Source organism: Anas acuta, chromosome 5 (assembly GCF_963932015.1).
Source record: "Anas acuta chromosome 5, bAnaAcu1.1, whole genome shotgun sequence".
NCBI classification, from domain to species: domain Eukaryota; kingdom Metazoa; phylum Chordata; class Aves; order Anseriformes; family Anatidae; genus Anas; species Anas acuta.
The window spans coordinates 46,072,138-46,094,394 of record NC_088983.1 but is presented as its reverse complement, the minus strand read 5'-3'; the positions used below and the strand labels follow the sequence as shown (position 1 = coordinate 46,094,394).

The window sequence follows — 22,257 nt, the reverse complement described above, 5'->3', positions numbered from 1 at the left end:
CTGCAAAAGAAACAGAGCAAAGCACCCTGGGGACTCGGCTGAGGGACAGAAATATCTCGAAGCAAATCCTGCTCCAGCTCATGCAAACAAGAGCTCTGCCACTGCCTTCAGTGGCAGCAGGATTAGGGGCCCTGAAGGAGCTGCCAAAATATTCCCTCCAAGCACATTAAGGGGACGTTCCTCAAACAGCCCCAGGGACTTGTGGAAGGAAGCTTAAACCATGGGAATATATTTCAAATGTTTGGTGTGTGCCGCCGGGATGCTGAGAGAGGGGAGGCAGGGAATAAATTCTCTGGAAAATAAGAAGCCCAGAGAAAAGTCCAGCAGCCTATAGGGCAAACTGCATTTAAGACCAGGTGGGACTTCTGTCCTAAATTTTGTTTCTGTCTGTGTAGTGCTATTCATCTGCCGTGCTGTTCTACGCTCAGCCATCCCTTGCTGAAAACCCTCTGGTCAAGTTGTGAGGGGCCGAGCAGCTTCCAGCTCTTACAGTCTCTGCAGTAACTTATTTCTAGGCGATTCCTGGAGCCCACTACCTTTGGTAAAACTCCCTACAGCTCCATCACCAGAGTAAGCCTTCAGGATGGGGCTGGAAGTTATTTCCAAATCTGACTGCCCTGGATGACTTACACCACCTGAAGACTTTAGGTTTCAAAGCAAGAAAAATACTAAGATGGGAGAAAGAAAGGAGGAGAGGTTATTAAAGGTTACAGAGTTGGGGTGCTTTGATTCTCTGAGTGCTCATTTTAACCTTCCTGAAAGGAGCCTGATTTTCAGAGCCTAGTTTTGAAAAATCTTAACCCTTGATCTTTTAAATCCCAAAGAAATAGATATATATTTTTTGTTCTCCCCCAACAGGCCTGTGAAAGTTACAGTACTAGAAGCCTCCAACCTACGCTTATTTATTCCATTTAGGACTCGGTTTTTGAGACTTAACATGATGCAAACAAGACCAACTCTTGACTATTTCACAACATATTTAAATTATACAGAAGTATTTTTGTCTCTGCTTGCAGAGACAAGCCACGGATGAATGCTTTCCGATGAGAGTTTGCAGGTAAAAACGGGTGGGATTACCACAGCATTGAAACAGATGCTGCCACTGGCTTTGTGGTACCCTCAACAAGTCCCATACCATCACAGTCAGCACCCGCAACATCTGCTTCCACAATTCCTCTTCCCAAGGCCACCAGGACCCCCCGAGGCCCCATGAACACCGCTCTGTCCCTCACCGGAGCGAGACCAGGGGCAGGCAGAGGCAGCAGGGCCAGCAGTGCCAGCTGAGGCGCCGCTCTCACCTGGACGCTGCTCATCCAGTTGCGCACCGCCGTGAAGGAGCACTCGGCCGTAACATCGTACATCACCAGAATGCCATCCGCCTTCCGGAAATACTGCTTGGTGATGCTGCGGAACCTGAGCCCGACAGAACCACGGGAAACACACCTCAGAAACAGGAGGAGATTATCTGGCTTTCAGCGCAGGCTCCCTGCACGTGCGAGGCGTCCCCTGGGGCTGGCGCATGCGGACTGGTGACAAATAGGTCAAGTCCGTGGGCCTTTGGGACCCCAGGCAGCCACGAGTGAGCAGGAGTTTTTCCCAGCACACTGTGCTGAGAAAGCAGGAAGGCAGGCCTTTCCAGATTAGGAAAAGAAACGCAGAAAAATCTGTTTAGGTGGGATAAGAAGAGGTAGTAACCTGTTAAAAGGGAAGTGGATGGAAAAAACGTGATCTTTTTCTAAAGTCTGGAAGAATCTGCAGACTAAGCTGTACCACAGAATAAACTATGCGTGCGTAATGTCTGCCCCAGTGTTGCCAAAACAGCAATTAAGATCTCAGCATCAGCACAGTCTGTTTCCAGTTTTAAATCTACAAAGTGATGCTGCCATACATAAACTCTGCAGTTAGACACAATTTCCAGGAGAAACTCCCACCAGACATCCCCTTTGTCCTGTTAGAACAACAGATTTGTATTTTGGGAATAAACTCCAATAAATAATAATAATAATAATAATAATAATAATAATAATAATAATAATAATAATAAAGCTTAAAACCTGAAAGCAGCTTGTGATAGGCCATGATACAGCGTCACATTGCATGCAAACTGATGGAATTAAGTGCAGCACGAGGATGAGATCTCAGCAGGCAGCTGTGTGTTTCTGCCCTGCACAGGATAACAAGCTCTCCTACTCCATTAAGAGCCAAGAAAACCCACAGCAAGTAGTGACCCTCCTGAGCCCTTCAGCGGACTGCCTGAAGCCTGTTGTGTCTCCCTGTGCTACGGCCATGGCATTTTGGCAGCTGCCCCAGCTGAGAAAGCACAGGCTGTGTCTTTGGCAGCCCAGGTGCACCTCTGCAGCTAGGGGACAGGCTGAATGCTCCAGAGGAAACATAAAATGCAGCATGAACTGGTCTCGGGGGAGTCACCAAGGAGCTCTCCCCTGCCCGCTCCAAGAAGTTCTGTCTCCTCTGTAGCATATGCAGTTGGGCCCCTCCAGTTAGAATAATTCATATTTCTCTAGTGGTAAGGAAAGCTTTGGCTTCTTTCCAAACCTCCTCTTCAGTATCAGCGCTGAGCCAAGTTCTTTCCTGCAAGCACACATCTAAGACGTGCTAACGCTTCAGGGGCATACTCTAATGGATCTTCTGCAGAGCCAATATATTGAGTTTGGCCTCTGACGCAACCTGGCCTCAGTAAGCAGCCACATTTCGTGTCCTAACAACTTCGTGCCCAGCTTCAGCACTGAAAAAAAAAAATTTGAGGGGACTACCCACAGTAGTCCCCTCAAATAGAAATCTTGATCTCTTCAGCATGAACCTTGAGTTTGGAAGGAAGAGTCCACTTCTCAACAGAGCATCCTACAGGTCTAGCTGGCTGAGGCAGGCAGCACGGCCGTTCTGCTGCCACAGCTCCTGCCGGACTGCCGTGCCTCCAGCTGCCTCCCAAAGGCCTGGTCCATACTGAGCATAAAACACCCAACACTTCTTCTTGCCAGGCTCTGAGGTTGGCAGTTCCCTTGCAAAAGCTTTTGATCTTAAGCTTCAAAGTACATCCTAAATAAAGTATAATTTACACAGAGGTAGTGGTGGGCCTGCGTGTCTAGCAGCGGGTAAGTGAAGCGCGTCCCCTGCTACTCTGACCCTCTCCAACAGGTGACACCTTCTAGTGGTGGCCTGTGCTTCTGAAATCATTTTCCTAGGGACTGAATCCAGTGCACACATTCCTTTCCCTCTCCTCCTCTTTTCTACGCTGAGCCTGGCGGTGGGGAACCCTCACAGAATTTGCTTACCTTTCTTGTCCAGCTGTATCCCACAGCTGCAAGGCAACTTGGGTGTTATCCACCATCAGGCTCTTCACCTGGTAATCAATACCTGTCAGGGAGGCAACAACAATCCTAAGACAGGATGGGGAGAGAGCTGCTTGCCATCACAAGGCCAACGAGCAAGATCAATACTAGTTCAGGGAAACTGCCAGTTTGACTCAAAACGGGGAGAGGAACCGCCTTTACTTTTAAGGTTAGAAGTTATCTGGGCTAAAATGATGGAAAAGAAGGCCATCTCCAGGCCAACTTTCCCGTTACTCGGATGAGGCAGGAAGCCTGTCACGTACCGATGGTTGCGTTGAGCTCAGCCCAGAACCTGTCGTAGCAGAAGCGGTGGATGAAGGAGCTCTTACCAACGCCGGAGTTCCCTACAAACACCACTTTGAAGATACGATCCGGGGAGCAACTGGCTGGTTCCAGCACCTGGAGCTGCAACAGGAGAAAGGGATGCGCTTTTGAAAAGCCCAGCTACAGACTGTGCTTTGGTTTAGGCACTAAATCACAAAAAAACATTAATTGTGCTACAAATTTATGGAGGCTGAACCCCAAGCAGTCAGACTCACCCTGGTTTCGGTGCCCACAGGCTGTCCTCTAGGAGGCAGTGGAGCATCATCCAATCCGTCGGCATTTTTTCTACAGCCAGCATCACCCTTCAAAGCCACCTTCAGCCTCTCAGCATCTGCTGCCACTGGCCACCCCTCTTTGGCTCTGCTGCTCTCCCCAAAGTTTGTGCTGCCTCCTTCTCCTGCCTTCAGCCACGCCTCGCTGCCTGGGAAGTATTTACAGCTCTTCCTGTTGGGTTCCTCCATTGCCACATCCACGGGGAAGGCGACGGGAAGGTCTGCAGAGGCCAGCTGTCTGCATTAAAGCCCAAAGGCACCAGAAATGGGGTTTGGAGGGGAGGGAAGAGCAGGAGGAGGGGGCTGCCAATTCCCCAAACAACCAGCATGATCCAATTAGCGCACACACTGCTTGCAGGAGCTCTGCTTCACACAAACACACACACCCCATGTTCCCTGGGACTCAGGCACCAGCAGCACCCCTGGGGGAAGAGACACAGCTCACTTGAGCCATGCTGTGCTCTTATCTGCTGACATATATTTCATTAGTTTTAATAAAAATCCCTGCCTTCTGGATTTTTCACAGATCCTTTGCCTCTTACTTCCCCAGTACTGAAAAATGAGGCAAAGTATACACAGGTAGCAGCGGAAGAAAGGTTTAAAGAACGACCAAACACGAAAACCAGCCAGCAGCTCTTTGTACACGCGTGTTGCTGCCCTCTGCTGCAGGCCCACAGCCGTGCTGCACAAAGCAGAGCTCCAGGACTTGCACACGCTGCTGAAGCAGAGCCGTGCTGAGGCCAGGCAGCAGCAGAGCACACTCAAACTGTTCCCACGTCGCTCCACCTGGCATTGAGTACTATCAGGGAGCCATAACCCCAAAAAAAACTTTTTTTTTTTTTTTTTCTTCTTTTTTTTAAGCTTTCTGCCAGCCATGCTCGTAACAGACCCCCAGGGCTCCTCTGCCCAAGACGTGGTGCTGTGCACAAGGGCAGGCTGATGCATGTGTCATGCAGTGGGGGCAGAGACATGGTAAGGGGAGGGACAGTGTTCAAATTACAGCTCGGAATAGCAGGCTTAAGCCACTGCAAGCACTGCCAAGGAGCAAGGAAGCATCCTAACTCAGCCTTGGCTTTCTGTGGTTAAAGAACTAGAAGAAGGGAGCGAGAAGACTCAGAACTCAAAGGCTTTATCCACCAGGGATCTCCGTTATCTTTGCTAGACACCAGATTGCACTTGGAAGCAAAGAAGAGAGAGCCCAAAGGCTTACTGCAGCCAGTCTGTCGAGAGGCAGCACATCCCACCTCTCTCTGTGACATTTCCCCCTTCCTGCTGGTGCAGAAATCAAGGCCACCACTCCCTTCTTGTGCCTGTGCCCACACCTCACCAGGGCTGCAATATTCACCTGCTGCCAAGCCTGGGCTTTTGGTGTTTAATGGAGCTCACGTCCCTGGTCATCCTCCCTGCATCTCCCCAAATCTGGAGCTGGGCAGCTGGAGCCTCTCCCCATGAAGAACAGACACATCCTCCTGGGCTCTGGGGAACGGTCCCCATCTTCCAGGGCCAGCTGGAGAGGCAGCAATGAGAGGCTGAGACTCAAAAGCCTCTTCAGGGAAGAAAAGGAAAGAAGAAGAAAAAAAAAAGGGGGGGGGAAAAAAAAGGGTGTTTGGTCCATGCCTGCTGCTCGCCCAGCTATGAAGGAGCTTTGCCTCAGACCTAGCCCAGCAGCTCCCAGCTGGGGCTAAACAATTGGCCCCACTCCGCAGTTCAGCTGGTTTGCAACCAACCCATGAGCATGGAGCTCAGCTCTTACAGCACTGCAAGCACTGAGGGTGAGTTAAAGCTGGGAGAAACTCTGAGCCTTGCCCCGTGTCTCCAGCTGGCACCAGGAGCAACTGGGAAGGGATGGGAGCCTTCTGCAGAGAGCTGGTGCGAAGGAGGGAAGCGTGCCACCTTCAGAGCCTGTTTGGGGCTGCAGATGCCGGGGAGATCCAGCTCCAAAAGCCAGGCCACCACCACGTCTTTGTGTTTTTGTGTTCCCCGAGGATACCCTCAGGCCACATCTCCCCCGTGCTCCCGCAGACAGACAGACAGACAGCACTGATGTGGGACCAGGCAGGACACACGGACAGACCAACGGGGTGCTCCAGCGGCACGGGGCGACAGCAGGGACACGACACAGAGAGGCCCATCTAACCGTTTGACCGGCTTGTCGTCCTGCAGGGAGCTGCCTAGCACTGACCCGTTCTTCTGGAGGGGCTTTGTGCTCTGGGGTGCCTGGAAGTTGAAGAGAGAAGGGTGAGGAACATCCCTGCGGCCCGGCACCGCGGGCAGCCCCAGCTGAACCAGCTGCCTCGGGCGCAGGGCTGGAACAGCAGCAGTGCCCCACAGGCTCCAACAGACACCAGCACAGGGGTCACTCCTCGCAGCTCAGCTCACTGAACTCCTGCCAGAAAGCACCACTTTCCCCTCTGCAACGATGCCACTGAAAAATGATGGTGTCTCGAGCTGTAGTTTTCCTTTGTTACCCACAGCTTTCCTTCCTGTGGCTTGCTCACCCCTGTGCATCACGGCTGATTCTCTCTTTCCCCACCTGCCTTTTTATAACGCTGGTGTTTGGTGGGACAGACCAGCCCTGTACTCCACAGGTACTCACCTGCAGCCACACAAGTACCAGAGGAAAGAAAGGAGCCAAGGGCAGTGCACGTGCTCTGCCTCACACACTCGTCGCCACGCTTCACTCCTACTTACCTCCCTGCGCTCCCTACAGCCACACTCAGCGCCTTCCCGAGGAGGGGAGAGCAGAGCAGCTCTCACAGCCCTCGTCCCCCAGCTGCAGCAGCTTTCCCGTTCCCAGGGTCAAGGAGAAGTGGTTTGCTGAGATCACACAGGGGAGCCTGTGGCGGAGCGAGTGCTGACCCTCCGGCTCTCCCCAGAGCCACACCAAAGCCTTGTCTCCCTTCTCATGCTCCATCCTAATTGCTCTGTAGACCCTAAAACCACCAAGCGAGAGACAGTGCAGCAGGGCATCACCACCCCGGCACTGGAAGCAGGGAGATGTGCTCCCTCTGGAAGCCTGAAGATTTCTGACACATCCTCCCAAGTTATTTTGGGGTAAAGGTGGAGAAAAGAAAGGATCCTACAGCCTGTGGGATCTGCAGCAGTTTTGAGGCGACCAAACACCGCAGGCAGCTCCTGCCAGGCTTGCCTTTGTGCTGCCCGCAGCCCAGGGGAGGACCATGGAGATTATTTCTTCAATAATCCCAGGTTCATTTTGTAAGGCAAAACCTGAAGAGGCAAAACCTGCGGAGTACCTACCTGGGGAAGAAAGGAGAAACAACGGGGGTGTTTTGCCAATGGTTCTGCCATGCTTTATTGGCCTGCTGCCTTTATGGAACATGTGGCTTTTCACAGCGATGGTGAAGGCACAGACACGACATCACAGCTGTACAGCACACAGAGCGAGGCTTCCACAACGGAACAGCACACATGCGAGCATTTGGGATGGGAAAGAAAAAAAATATATAGAACAAAAGCATCTTCTGGTTTATTGGTGAAATACAAATGTACGTCCAGTGCAGCCAAAGTTCCAAAGCACTCCTCGCGATGAGCAGACGTGAAATTTGCTCACTCAGGGCAAGACCTTTGTCAACATGCAGCACACAAGGGTGACTCCACAGATGGGTGGGGGCAAAACAGAACCCAGCAGCGGTTTGCACACAGGCAGAACAGCCACACGTTGCTATCTGTGACCCAGCCATCGGGGCCAAACTGCACCTCACCGTGCTGTGGGGCCGGGTCTGCCCACCCCGGCAAGGCCAGAAACTCTTATGAAGAGCAAGGTATTAGGCTGGGCACTGAGCAGTGCAAAGGAGCAGCAGCTGGGGCGCTGCCAGCCACGTGCAGCCCAAAGCCTCCTTCCAACCACTTCAAAGTCACTGCTATAAAGAACCACTGTTTGTCATCCCCTCATCTCAGAGAAATAACATAGCCCTTCCCAGCACTAAGAGAGGACATTAAGGCTTTATGTTTCTTTTTAGCTTGTGAAAGCACTGACAGTCTCTGCCAGAGCGTGTCACGCACTAGGGATCCACAGCAGAAGGCTGGACTCTCCTTTTTGCTGCTGCAAGGATTGCTATTTCCTCTCCCTCTGACAGCGGGACAGGCTGGACAGCAGATCTTCTGCAGGTGTGTGACGACAGCAGCGTCTCTGCAATCCCCTGGAGCCCTGTTTTGCTGCAGACTGAAACGAGAATGGCCAACGAGATGTCCTGGCTGACAAAGGAAAAAACCTCATTCCAGTACAGGCTTCATCTGCCAAGCATGACACAGCCATGCAAGATGAGCAAAGGTGGGAGCAGGAGTTCACCCTGCTGCTGCACCCCTAGTGCCAGCAGAGGAAGGAGAAGGTGGCTCCTCTACACCACAACTCTCTGCAAGGCCCTCTCTTGGGTCCACCTGCAGCTGTCGTGTTTCAGAGCAGCCCCAGGCGGGGCACAGCAGGAAAGCAGAAGGGAAGGAAGGGGAAGCAGACAAACTTGGCACACACAGGCACGTACCTGAACCATGGTCTCCATGGGGCACCCACCCACCCACGGGAACCCAGCAGCTGCTGAAGCATTACACGTAGGAAGAGGAAGCCCTGGCACACACACACACACACATGCACTCACATACGCTTACTGAGCAGCTTTAAAAATTAAGAAAAAAATAAAAAATCTTCCCTCGGATTGCAGAAACACACACAGGCACACGCACGCACACCTCACCTCCATCCAGAACAGTTACTGGAGTTATTTTCTACAGGCGCTTTTCTACTTAGAGATGAACTCCAGCCTCTCCCCCAGCAGCTTCCCCTCCGCAGCATCCTGTCTCCTATCCAGGCACTCTCCCTGTGCTTCCTGTCTCGTTCCCTCGCACACCAGCCAGAAAAGTCTCTCTCAGCCTGCTGCTGCCTCTCATCACTTCAAGCCAGCTACTTCCAGGTCTTCAAGTGCAGCGCGGTGGCACAGCCAGGAAAGGTGCACGGCAGCAGGGGTGGGTCCAAGATGGGCACAGAGCAGCCTCAGCAATGACATTTGTGAATAACAAGACTTTTTCATGAAAAACTAATAATTAAAAACAGAACTCGTATTTGTACTTGTCTTGGAGTCTAGGAAAGGCCAGAGATGGCACTGCCAGTCCCAGACGTTCCCCAAGGCTCAGAGGCCCCCTGCTTTCTCCTAGTCCTCTGATACAGGGCTCATTGCTGCACCTCCACCACAGGAGCTGCCGCAGGGGAACATCTGAACACACCTACTATGAACTCAAGGGGTCAGAGAAATTCTGAACCAACCCCTTGCCCCTCCACCCCGGGTCAGCAGGCAGCACACCTGGGAATCCATCTTCTTCCTCACCACCACCCAGCTCCAGGAACGCATGCAGCTTCGCTCCCCTCCTTGCACGTGCCCAAATCCTGCCCAGAAGCACAGGTGCAGCACGTGCAGCAGGCAGCACGCGTTCAGCCCTGCCCGCGGCTGCGTTACAGTCACGAGCTAACATGCCTTGGGTTACACCCGGGCAGCTGGAAAGAGCAGCCAGCAGAGCTTGTCTCCAGAGGTGCCACGAAGTCTGTATAAGCACCACAGCAAGACTCGTGAGGTCAGGTCATTGTCCCCCGTGGAAGGGATAGGCCCCCAGGTGGTGACAGCAACAGCAGCAGATGAAAGGAGGGTGGTTGGGAATTAGGATTTTCTTTCTGAGACTAACCGGCTTCTTGGCTTCGAAAGTGTCTCGCTCATCTCGAAGTTTCTTGTTCATCTCTCTGCTCCAAAGGAAGACACAGGAGAGAGACAATGAAGCACTCCCCGAAAATGTGGTGAAGGCTGACATCTGAAAGCTAAATGGGAAGGGAACTTGGGGCACAAATACAGGTGCTCTTTATTGCTGAGCATGTTGGGATTTCCAAGCATCCCAGCTCAGGTAACAGGCTCTGCATGCTACACTTTAGTCAGCAGGGAAAACTAAACTCCTCAGCTGGGGGGATTACTCAGTAAAATAACACAGCCTGTGCCCTGCTGGAGCTGACCAGATTGCAACTGCTCTGTCAGGGCCTACAAAAACAAGCAGCGTGAGCACTTGTGGAGTACACTCCCATAGCTTTCTCTGGGAGAAACCAGACCTCAGCACTGCCAGCGAAGCAGGCAGCCAACATGACAAGGCCAGCCCCCCACTCCTACCCCCAAAGTGGCCATCGGCCATGCCAGCCATTTGGGCTCCGCCGAGGAAGGAAGCAGGGTCTGGTCTGAGTCCCTGACGTGCACGAGAGCTCGAGATCTGCATGCAGTCCTGTTCTTACCTGAGGAGCTCCAGCTGCCGAAGGAGGCTTTGCTTCTCTTTCTGCATGTTCTTGGAGACTCTGAACACATCCCTGGGCGAAGGGAATTTAAAAGAGAGAAATCAATAGGAGAGGAGACGCAGAGATGCCTTTCTCAGGGACACAAGTGATGTTCACAAAGATTAGGGCCTGTCCCATGCCAGGACAACTCAGAGGAAGCAGCACTGCCATGGGAGCTGGGACCACAGCTCCCCCACTCTCCTCCAGCACGAGGGCAGGGAACCCAGCTCCCCCTTCACACTCTGGTTTCCCCAGCTGTTAGGGATGGGAAGGATGCTCACTGCCAGCTGGGAGCGAAACATGCCAGTGTTGCAGCTGAGTATTATTAGATTAAGGCCAGAAACAGGAACACAATTGGTTAGCATAGGGTCTGTAGGAACTTCACAGAGGCAATGATGAACTGGAAACGACAAGGAGGAGAAGCCTCCTTAAGGCTGAGGAACATTTGCATTTCTACAGGGCTTTTAAAGCCAAATATCAATGAAAATACTCGTTTCCCACCAAAGGCAGTGGGAGACAGCAGTAACGTACCCTTTTTTGGCCCATAGCACCACTGCACGTTACCTCTCTCCCTCAAGAAGAAACAGACAATCTCCTGGCAAGGCCAAGGCTTCTAATTAGAGATCCTTTTTCTTTAACTACTTGCACACTTTCCTTCTCTGCCTGGCTTCCTGCTCAGACAGCCCACACAGCCCCTTCCCTGCCCACTCCTACCTGTCCTTCTGCTCTTGCTCAAGCTGGGCTTCTTTCTGGAGCTTCTGTAGTTGCCCCTTCACAGCCTCCAGCTCCCACTTGCTTTTCTCCAGTTCCTCCAGCAGGTTTTCGTTCAGGTGCCGGAGCCTTTCATTCTGCACACGGGTCTCCAGCTGCTCCGAGTTCAGAGACTGCAGCTGATGTTCCAGCTGTAACGGGAGAGGAGGAGGAAGAGGTGTCAAATACAGAGAGGAAGGGCTCTGTGCTGCAGTCATGACTGTAAAAATAACCTGAAAGAGCAGATGTAAATGAGGCAGAAGGGAGGAAAACACAACTCAGGTCTACAACACCACCAGGGGTATCAAGAAGGTGAACTGGAAGCAATTATGTCTCATCAGCGCCAGCACTGGGGAGCAAGCAGCACGATTAGCCAGGCACAGCTGAGGAAGTGCTTCAGGCAGTGCAAAGAACTTGCTGCTATCGGAGAAACCACTGCAGAAATCAGAGTGCAAATGGGGCTCAAAGGAGGACTGGGAAAATCAGGGTGGAGGCAGGGGTTACTGAGGGAAGCATAGCTGTTGTAATGCATCGTCTGGTTTAAGGACTTCTAAGCCAAAAGGGGATACCTCGAGGTGTTGGGGCACGTCACACTGCTGACGGAAGGGAAGGTAAGTGACTGGGTGCCTTTTTCTACTGTTGGAGACAGATCCTCGGGCCAGAGGTGCTGTTTAAGTGCCACTGGGGCACAGTGCCACTCCAGACAGCACAACAAGACACCAGCACAAACAGGCCTGACTTGGGAAGTTCAAAGCCTGCTGCCGCAAGTGCTGTGATTCCTCACAAATGGCTGGCATAGTCTGGGAGAGAGCCCAGGATGGATGCAGCAGCCCAATTCTCTCGTCTCAGCTGAGTAGAGCGTCACTAGGAAGAACATACTGGCACGTCAGCATCCAGCCAGCCGTGCCAGCTAACCAGGGCCCTCTGCTGAAGCTGGTGCTACACAGGAATTGTGGTCCCCACAACCTGAACCGAGCACTCCGCTTCCACGCTCACAATCACCCAGGCTGCACAAGCTGCCTGTTACTAAATGTTTTGCCCACGCACGCAGACAAGTTTAGCCCTTTGAACACCATCTGTGACAACTTCTTACCACACAGACAGAAACTCAGGCACCGTGAGATATGATCTCACCACAGAGCAGGTACCCTTACGGAAATGGAAATCCATGAGTGCTTTAAGTCTGCTTTCTCCACACCTTCAGCTAGACTCTCTGAGGGAAAGGAAAGCAGCACTCTGTGGACAAGATAAAGTGCTTTTCTCCTTCCTACTGCTCTCTGCAAATGCATAGCTACAGCAGTCATGATCAGAGCTCACCCTTCCTATGTTCCTTGAAACACAAGCCCCACATCTCTCCCCACTGAGGCTTCAAGCACAAGTCATGCCCAGCTTTGCCTGGAGAGCTCCAGTCCTTTGGACATCACGGAAAATTTGTGCCGAGCCACACATGCTGAGCAGTCAAATTCAGAGTAAGAAACAGCAACACCAGCCTCTGGGTCTGTCAATAAGCCAGAGGACAGGCTTTAATTAAAACACCTGCCCCTCCCTAAGAACTCTCTGTCAGAAAGAGCTCTCTGGTTTTACACTGTCTGTACTCACAGTACTGCAGAGCAGCATGATCACAATACTGGCCTCACACCACAAGAGGGACCCGGCTATCCATGTAGCTTGGCATGAGCCTCGGAGTTAAAGGCATCAGAAATGCTCATTTGAGTAAGAAAGTCTCCACGTAGTCCCATATTCTGCCCTGAGCCATAACACACAAAGATACTATTTAGGAAGAACATGCCAGGACAGCCACTACGATCTCCATCCCCAGCACCTACAGTACCTGGACTAGGGATGATAAGAATCTCCATCCCTGATTATTTCTCCGTTTCATGTTTACAGATTCCTGTCCATTAGTTTGTCCAACCCATTTTTGAACTGCTGATACTGCTTTCCTCTGCAACCTCCTGTGATAAAAAAAATGCAGTTTTCTAGTCCCCTAGTAAAGAAGTATATCCTTCGAGACCAGTCTCCTACTAGTCTCACTGAGTGCCCTTCGCCTCTGCTGTTGTGGGGTTTAGGGAATAATAGTTCCACGTGGATTTTATGTTTTATATATAATTATGTAATAATATGTAATTATATATAATAATACTGACATGTTTTATACACTACATTATACAATATAACATATAGTAATAATAATTATGTATAATAATATACAACACCATCCTGAGTCCGTAAAGCTGTTACACCTTCCCTCAGCCTCCTTCTCTCCAAAGTTAGGTTTAAGTTTTCCTAGTTTCTCCTCTTAAGGCAAATGCTCCATTTCCTTAATCCTAAGCAATTGTACCTTTATGTCTCAAGAATAATTCTCAGGGGTCCATCTCGGGACTGGTGCTGTTTAGTGTCTTTACCAATGAGATGGACAGTGGGACCAAGCGCACCCTCAGCAAGTTTGCAGGTGACACCAAGCTGAGCAGTGCAGGCGATCCAACAGAAGGAAGGGATGCCATCCAGAGGGACCTGGACAGGCTGGAGAAGTGCGCCCACGTGAACCTAACGAGGTTCAGCAAGGCCAAGTGCAAGGGTTATGGTTAAGGTCAAGCCATTGAGAGCAGCCCTGCAGGGAAGGACTTGGGGGTTCCGGTGGACAAAAAGCTCAACACAAGCCAGCAGTGTGAGCTTGAAGCCCAGAAGGGCAACTGCATCCTGTGCTGCATCACCAGAGGAGTGGTCAGCAGGGGAGGGAGGTGATTGTCCCCCTCTGCTCTGCCTTTATGAGGTCCCACTGGGAGTGCTGCATCCAGGGCTGGGGCCCCCAGCACCAGAAGGATGTGGAGCTGTTAGAGCAGGTCCAGAGGAGGCCACGAGGATGCTCAGAGGCTGGAGCACCTCTCCTATGAAGAAAGGCTGAGAGAGCTGGGGATGTCCAGCCTACAGAAGAGAAGGCTCCAGGGGGACCTTACTGCAGCTTTTCTATACTTAAAGGGGGCTTATTGAAAAGATTGGAGGATGACATTTCGCTCGGGCAGGGAGTGACAGGACAAGGGGGATGGTTTTAAACTACAAGAGGGGAGAGTTAGTTTAGAGGTTAGGAGCAAATTCTTCACTCAGAGGGTGGTGAGGCCATGGATCTCAGTTTTTCAAAGAAAGGAAAGACACCCAGAACAGACCATCACATACAAATGCACATAGCAGGGACAGAAAGCCAATGGAAAGTTTCTGCTTTGATCTTTTCATTGACTGATTAATCAGTACGTCATCAGATGCTGAAATGCAAGTATGCAGCACAAACAACTCAAAGCATCACAGAACTGTTCCCTCTGGGTTATTCTGGGGCAAAATAAAAACTATAGAAATTTGGCTCTTGCATGTGCATACACAGCTTTCTTACACACCACAAAAGGCCCCAAACTCACAATTTCCAAATCTCTACCCCATTTTCCTTGCCAAATAAAGGCAAGGCAAAGTACCAGAGAAACCCAACCAGATAAGAAGATGAGCAGCCAGGATGTGACAGGATGACACTTCAGCTGAGGACAAACCAATCCACTTCAGCACTTTCAGGGACAGGCAACAACGAGACTAGCTAACACTAAGTGTCAGTTGATGAAAACCACCCTCAGACAGAAGAGGTCTTAACAGAAAGACAGTAGAAGGGGATATGCTTTAGAAAGGCCTTGGGTCCTGTTACCTTCTTCTGTCGGTAGAGAATTTTCTCCAGCTCCTGCTCTTTGCTGCGCAGCTCCTTTTGGAGCAGGTTACTCCTGTCATGTCTCAGTGCTTCCTGCAGAGGTAAAGACACACAGCTGCTGATGTAACACCCAGCACAGCTAAGAGCTGTTCCTTGGCCAGATGAGCCACCACCCCTGCTTCAGACCAGAGAAAGTTTGCCTTCAGCCAAGAAAGACGAGGTACCTGGCAGATTATCCTCTCCCTTTCTGCTTTGATCTGTTGCTCCATTTCTTCATAAAGGCACCTGACTTCTCGGTCATGGTCTGTCTCCTTCCTACAAAAGGAAAGGTGCATTGTCAAGAGAGAGAAAGAGAATGCAGAAAGAAAACAGGAGATGTGGTGGAAAGAGTTCTACTAACAGCTGTGCAGCATTGCCAAAAAGTTATTTGAGTGGGATTTTAACCAGACCAAACATTATGGGTGTGCACCGATGCAAAACAAACCTGTGGCAATTAAGTCGAGATAAGGAGTCATTTTATCATAGCAAGAAAAGAGCCCATGTCCTGTAACCCAGTCTCCCCTTGTCCTTGAGGAAGAACGTAACACAGGAAATTGCATCCAAGTACCAGCTGGTTCCTGGCAGCAGCTGGCCATGATGTTCTCCTTACCGCTTCAATGCCTGCTCCATGGACTCCTTCTCATGATTCACCTCCTTGATGTACGATGAAACACGCAACAGAAACTCCTCAAAGCTGGATAAGAGCTCCGGGCGCTCCTTTCGTAGCCGAGCCCAAAGCTCCCGAACCTCACTTGGACTGGAGCAAGCACACAAGAGAGAAGGAAAGCAAATTAATTTTTGTCATCTTCTGGGTTGTTACTCCAACTCCGATACGCATTCAGGGGCTGACAGCCTGCCTGTGACCCCCTGCGTTACACCACACAGCAAAGAGGAAGGGCAGGCAGTTTCTGAGCGTGCATGGGGACTGAGAGCTACTGCAAAGTTAACAGGAAGGAGGTCAGCTGGAAGAGCAAAGGAGTTACCTAGAAAGCAGTTCTCGAATGATTATTTTCCAAGCACTCAGTCATAACACATTTGGTGTTTAAACGAAGATTGAAAGAGATAAACATTCAGCAAGTTTGCTGTCAGCTGTGATCAAGCAGCAAACTCTCAGAGCCAGCACACATCACATTGGTTTTATCACACCATGACTGTACTGGTGGGTGCTGCTGCCCTTCTTTGTTTGCTTATTCAGCAATTTTGGAACTGAGGCACAAACAAAAGAAGCAAGTTTTCCAAGGTGTTGCATTAAGATTAACCCCGCGGGAACGGGGTTAAGCTGAGGCAGGGGAAATTTAGGCTTGACATCAGGAGGGGGTTCTTCACAGAGAGGGTGGTTGCACACTGGAACAGGCTCCCCAGGGAAGTGGTCACCGCACCGAGCCTGTCTGAATTTAAGAAGAGATTGGACTGTGCACTTAGTCACATGGTCTGAACTTTTGGGTAGACCTGTGCGGTGTCAAGAGTTGGACTTGATGATCCTTAAGGGTCCCTTCCAACTCAGGATATTCTATGATTCTATGATAAGATTATGGAGGAAGCCCCAGAAACCCAAAGTCTTGTTTTTCTGAACCTGCAATAACAATTGTATTGTTTGGCATTTAGCTCATCACAACTGGTACACAGCACTTAGAAACTCAATCTTTCTCAAAGAGTCTCATAAGTCTCATGTTTGTTTTGGGGTTGTGTTTTTTTACTTTTTTTTTTTTTAAATCCATAGATTACTTTGGAGAAACTACCTTGAAATGTACAAAACAATGATACTCATAGTCATTATCCAAATAGAAAGTTTTCTTTGCCTATGTATTTGTCTCCCTTAGTATTCTTCATGAAAAAAAAAGATTACCAAAAAGCCCTTGATTCCCTCTGCCACCATCACAAGGTAGCCTCCCTCTTTTGTCTCAAGTTGAAAAAAATTACTGACAGTTCTTCAAAACTTCAGATTTTAGATAACAGAAAATATTCAGCTCCATTAACACTCAAAGCCATTTATCTGTAGCAAAAGCAGTGAAGATAGCTCAGATTCCTAATCTATCCCCAGTTAAGTTCTGGTTTTCGTTAATTCCTTACAACTGGCTCGGCACAGAGGTATGATATGAAGTAGCTGTCGGACTCATTGCATAAACCTACAAGTAAGTGGTCGAAACAAAATACAGGGTAAGTCCTAACACACTTTAAGACCAGATGCTTCACAAACAGCTGTAGACAGCAGAAGCTACTCATCCAAAACAATAATACATAAAGCCTTTCACAGTGTCATCCCATTCTTTGAGGCATAAAAGCTTCCCAGAAGTTTTCTTGAGAAGCTGTTTAGCATTAAAAAGACAGGTAGGTGTTCTGTATCACAATGAAAATGAAACAAAACAATCTGTTTCATGACAGACGATGCTCTACAAGCAGCAGAATCCTTTGCTCTCAGCTTCTGTCTCCAATCCTGTCTATCTCCTGTCCCTGTTGGGAGCAGGGCTGCTCCCAGCAAGCTGCTGACAACTGTTGTACTACGACACCTGAAAAAATCAAAGCCTGCCATGGATGCTGTCGGGCCACCCCAGCTCCAGCAGGTGTGCATCAGTAAGAAGCAATTATGGAGAATGTTTCACTCGGGAAGGCCCTAAAAAAATCTCTTGTGGTGTAGCAGCTGCATGACACTGGGGTCAGTAGACTCTGCCACTGCATGAGCACTGATATCAATTTTTAAGGCACGGGTTTTTATCCCTTGCCCATTTTAGCCTCTCACCGTTCTCAAGATTAGCCCAGCCCCAAGCGGCCCCTTGAGCACAGATCCTTCAGGCACGCTCTCAGAGCTAAGATTCTCTGGCCATGTGTGAACAATCACACCCCCTTTTGGGAGAGACAGCACACACATCCTCCTTACCTTGTCTAACCCTCACAGGCTTTTCATTTGCTGTGTGCCAATGAGTTTCCACATCAATTGCTACATGTTACAGCTGTGGAATTGAACTTGCAGTTTGGGAAACAGAGAAGCACTGCACTGAAAGTAATTTATAACCAATGAAAAAACCCAGACTTCACGGCATTTGTTACCAAGCATATGAAAACACGAGAGAGCAAGACAGAAAACGCACGCAGTAGTTCAGGGAGCAAGCAGCTCACTTCACCTCCTTGGTGTTCGCTGGTACTTTCAAGTGTTGGCACTGCAAGTTCAAAACAAGGCAGAAGTAGGGCCATGAGATTCTCCTACTTACTCTTCAAATACTTGGGCTGCTCCGAGCTGCTCCATCATGGAGCAGAAGCGTTTCTCTTCATCATCTGCCGGGTCCATATCATCTGACCAGCCTGACTCAAAGGTCTCCTCGTGACTGGAGCGATCCGTCCTTCCGGCCCCCTGACACAGGTCAATCCCTATCAGCTTTCCTGATGGAAGGAGAAGGGAAGAAGGAGAAAAAAGGAAGTCAAATTACATGTAGATGTCACTTAATGAGTTGTTGTTCAAATGGCAGCCCGACACAGCTCCATGAGAAGCTGCGTGCATGCTGCTCTTGTAGAAGACAGCTCCTGGTCAGCAAAGAGCCTTCGCTCTGCCGTCCTGAACGATGTGTCCAGTGTCCAGTCTTCGATGCTGGCACTGAGGCTGGCTTCCAGCCTGACAAAGGGCTGCTATGGCTCTGCTCACATCTGTGCTAGGATGATCTACCACCTGCAGCCTTGGATCCTCCGCACGTGGAAGATGGCATTTGGTCATTTCACTGCTGCGGAGCGGTGCTGTGGGTGCGTTTGTCAGTGGTGCCACAAACTCCTTTGGGACTGCAAGCCAGGCACCGAATAGCTCTGTGCCTCAGTTTCTCAGCTTATAAACAGTGGTGGTGGGAGAGCATCACCCTTCCCTCCTCATGTGCTACCTCTGCTCTGATTCAAGCGCTACAGGACGAGGACTGCCTCCTGCTAGGACTGCGTGGCGTCTGAGCAAAATGACCTTATCCTCTCGGCACCCCCTCCGGCCCCATCCCACGTATGTTCGGCTTCCAGCCTTCCAGATCCTGTTTCACGCTGAGACACTAATGCCATGAGAATTTCATGCTATGCAAGGCATGTGACAGGAACTGGTGCTGGGAACAAATTCTTAAAGAAACAAATTGAGTGAGCCTGTCCAGAACTCAGGCCCTCGTCCTGCACACCGAGGTCAGGCCTCTGTTAGCAGACACCCTTCCATCCCAGGACACATCTGCTTGGATCCGAAACTGACATCCCAGCCACAGGGCCAGGAGCCAAGGATGTTCAGAGCATGGCTAAGAACATGAAGCTGCTCTATGGGGAAAATATCCCAAATCTGTGCACCTCCCATCATTTAACTCTACCACAGCTTGGCTCCAAACGTCTTCACCACATCCTCTCCGCTAACTACGTATAATACTGTGAGAAGTCATCTGTAAAAAAGAGTGCTGAGGTTCTGATGCAAGCTTCTTTTCCCTTTCTGTTGTCCCTCTGTGCTTGGATGCCAGGGATTGCATCCAACACATGGCAGGTTGCCCCACTGTGCTTCCTGCACCTCTTCCCAGGTGGTCACAGCTCCACTGCACCCTGGGCATCTGCTAGAGACCTGCCAGGCTCAGGGCCGCTCCAGCTCAGCATAAGACACACATTGCTGGGGTCTGCAACACATTTTCCTCCATGCTAGGAGTAATGCAGAGGGATGCAGAACCTAGCAGCCTCTCTCCCGCTCTTAAAATGTGTAAAAAATCTAAAGCACGGGTAGGCAGGCCCCACTCCAACTTAAAGCCTTGGACAGTTATTAAGGGGGTGGACTTAGATTAGGCACTTTGGGTGTCTACCTAAGAAAATAATCATTATCTCTCATTAACTGTCTCTTAGAGCTAGAAAAAATGAGGTAGGGAATGGTCGGAAGATTGTTATGACACCCCAGAAGGATCTCCCATCACATTGCTTTACACTGAACATTGTAAACTGATGCTCTTCTTGTCGGCTGTGCAGAAACACCCCGTAAGCTCTCAGAGGCCATGCAAGGAGCCCTCTGAAGAAGCAGAGCTGATGGCTGCACAGTTCCCAGCTGGAGCTCTCTCCCTTGATCTCCCCCCTGTACGCTCTGGAAGGACGACAGCAGGATGCCAGGCCAAATTCCTGAGCTAGAGGTCAGCCTGAAAAGGATCTCAGTGAGGTCAGCCCAAGGAATGACCATAAGGAGAAGAAATGGAGAAATGAAGTGTTTTGCAATACAGTGTTTTGCCCGGACTGGAGCAAATGTCAGGGAGCCAGGCTGCCAAGACAGGGTGGTACCTGACAAGTAGCTCTGTTCCAGGCTGAGACACAGCAACCAGCCAGGGTGGCCCAAAGGAAGATCTGGCCTGCTCTACCCGCACTGAGGCAGGTACCCTCATGATGTCTGCCTATGGCTAGCACCCCAAACCCAAAAAAAGCCCTGCTCAATCAGGATACAGCTACTCCTCCAACAGCCCTGTACACACACCTGCTCCAGTGATATTCAGGTAACCATGGGGCACTGCCACGCTAACTGGTACAGCTTCAGCAGAAGCACTGCACTTTCAGCTTTCTTGCCAGCATAAAAAAATCTGCAACAGATTTTTCCTTCCTCTTTCTCCGTGCAGTCCTTACCCAGCCCCATGCTGAACTCCACAGGCGTCAGGTATCCATTATTGTTCTGCTCCAAGCTGTCAAAAACAGTCTCCAGCTGCTCAAGCGTTAGGGGGAGTTCACTCTGAAGCCGCTGCAGAGAGAAAAAGAGCGAACAAAACGAAGGCATGACTCAAGTCTTCCCCGTGACCTGCTCTGTCTCTGCGGTACCCAGCTTTCTGTGCCCTGGCTGGGATGAGACAGTTTGGGGTGTGCCTGAGTCACACCACAAGAGCCCGTTTGAGCCCACTGATAAAGCTCCCCATCACCTGGTGATCCAACCAGGCCTGCAGAGAGAGAGCTCCAGGTTCTGTTGTTTGAAGGGAGCTCATCCCTCTTCCAGCCCCAAGTCAGCCTCCAGCTCACCGCCTGCCTCCACCCGGCCCTGCCCAGGCTCTACCCAAGGGTGGTTGTGCCTCCTGTGGCCACTGCTGCTCCCAGGGAGCTCCGTGGGCACATCATGTCCCAGCTCCACCTCTTCAGCCAGAAAGGGAGCACAGACTGGTGACCTAGGACTCAGGGTGTCTGCGTTCAGCTCCTAGCTCTTGCAGGAAACCTTGCAGATCACAAGCAAAACGTTCAGTCTGTAGCAGAGAGTTAGCTTCCTTCTGTCATCTGTCTGTTAGGATTGCATCATTATTCCCGCTACGCAGACAAGGAACAGAGAGATTTCCCTTTGTAATACATGTGCAGAGTACACAGTGCCAAGGGGTTTCCAAAAAAGCTTCCAAATAACATGAGGTCTGGGCCAAAAACCCATCACCATCCATTAAAAACTCAGCTTTGGATAAAGCTTAAGAAATATTTATTAACGTCAGTATACAAAATGAGGCATCGTGCAACCCATGAGTCAAAAGTCAAACCAGGATTTGTTTACTAAACTGGACTTGCCAAATGTTAATCAGAGACTGAGAAGGAGATGGGACAGGAGAAAAACAGCCCACATGTAACCTTCCTGATAAAATGTTAAAGCAAAAAGCACAAAGAAAGCGAGATTCTGTTAACACGGGCTGTTTTGAACAAAAAGCAGCAGAATGTATTATACCAGAAAAATATTCAGGCCTAAAGAGAATGTCTGGGATAAGGCTTCAGCTATGTTTGAGACAAAAACAAAAGTTAGAGGGCTTCTTTGTTGTTGTTGTTAAAAGACTGGTGGGCTTGTTGTTGTTTATAGTGGTGTTATTTTGTTTTTTAAATAAACCAAAGATTTTTTCCCCAGATTTCCCATCCATCGCGTGCTTAACGTTTGTAGGATCTGTTGCAATTTTTTTAATTATATGCATTCCTTACAAATTTGGGATTGCAGTCCCAGGAATTCCCAAGGGGTACACAGCCTTCCCAGGAGTTTTGGCAGCCGGCTGTGGCAGAGCCTGGCTCGCAGGGAGGCAGACACGTGCCCGCCCATGTCTGCCAAAGGATAAGATATGCCACGTTCTCCCCCCATGCCTTTACAGCTCCTCCCAGGAAAGGGGATGTTTTTTTTTTCCCTCACCTGCATGTCCAGCTTGGTGATAAAGCCCTTCTCATCCTTGTCACACAGCTGGAAGAGCTCCCTTGCCTTTTTGAGCATCTCCACCTCCACCTCTTCCAACGCAGTCGTTCGGCTGGAAGGAGAAGCAGCAGGAGTCACCTCACCCTCCTCGGCCCCCTCCTCGTCTGCTTCCCAGTGGACGTATCTCAAGCACGAACCCCTCTGCTTCTCCATCTTGTCAGAGCTTTCTCCCCCAGGGCAGGGGCAAACGGGCGAGCTGTGGGGCAGGAAACAGAAAGCCCAGTCAAACGTCACCCTCCGCTTCTTACCACCGCATCACCTGGTTACACGCCTTGTTGGTGGCTGATATTCAGCACCTGTGTCTGCTACCCAGCAGAAAGCTGGGGGTTTGGGACACAGAGAGGTGGCAGAGGTATGTGCTGGAC

The 22,257-nt window shown here is 50.3% G+C and overlaps 1 protein-coding gene across 14 annotated transcripts in view; it reads right to left on the bottom strand.

The window, feature by feature from the left end:
• The window catches only part of CRACR2B (calcium release activated channel regulator 2B), a 41,366-nt gene that overhangs the window by 1,918 nt on the left and 17,191 nt on the right, over positions 1-22,257 (bottom strand). For 9 of the 14 annotated variants that reach the window (XM_068684510.1, XM_068684507.1, XM_068684508.1 and 6 more), the window contains 15 exons: positions 21,833-22,088; positions 20,323-20,434; positions 17,940-18,108; positions 15,344-15,490; positions 14,919-15,009; positions 14,695-14,787; positions 10,974-11,161; positions 10,221-10,292; positions 9,632-9,686; positions 6,018-6,160; positions 5,289-5,450; positions 3,887-4,181; positions 3,611-3,752; positions 3,291-3,372; positions 1,299-1,413 (listed from right to left, as the gene is read on the bottom strand). In XM_068684510.1, coding sequence (XP_068540611.1) covers positions 1,299-1,413; positions 3,291-3,372; positions 3,611-3,752; positions 3,887-4,181; positions 5,289-5,450; positions 6,018-6,160; positions 9,632-9,686; positions 10,221-10,292; positions 10,974-11,161; positions 14,695-14,787; positions 14,919-15,009; positions 15,344-15,490; positions 17,940-18,108; positions 20,323-20,434; positions 21,833-22,045 — 2,079 coding nt within the window. In that variant the 5' untranslated portion in view covers positions 22,046-22,088. Of the gene's footprint in view, positions 1-1,298; positions 1,414-3,290; positions 3,373-3,610; positions 3,753-3,886; positions 4,182-5,288; positions 5,451-6,017; positions 6,161-9,631; positions 9,687-10,220; positions 10,293-10,973; positions 11,162-14,694; positions 14,788-14,918; positions 15,010-15,343; positions 15,491-17,939; positions 18,109-18,593; positions 18,700-20,322; positions 20,435-21,832; positions 22,089-22,257 lie in introns of those variants that run through there. The other 5 variants (XM_068684517.1, XM_068684515.1, XM_068684505.1 and 2 more) reach the window with 4 other exon arrangements.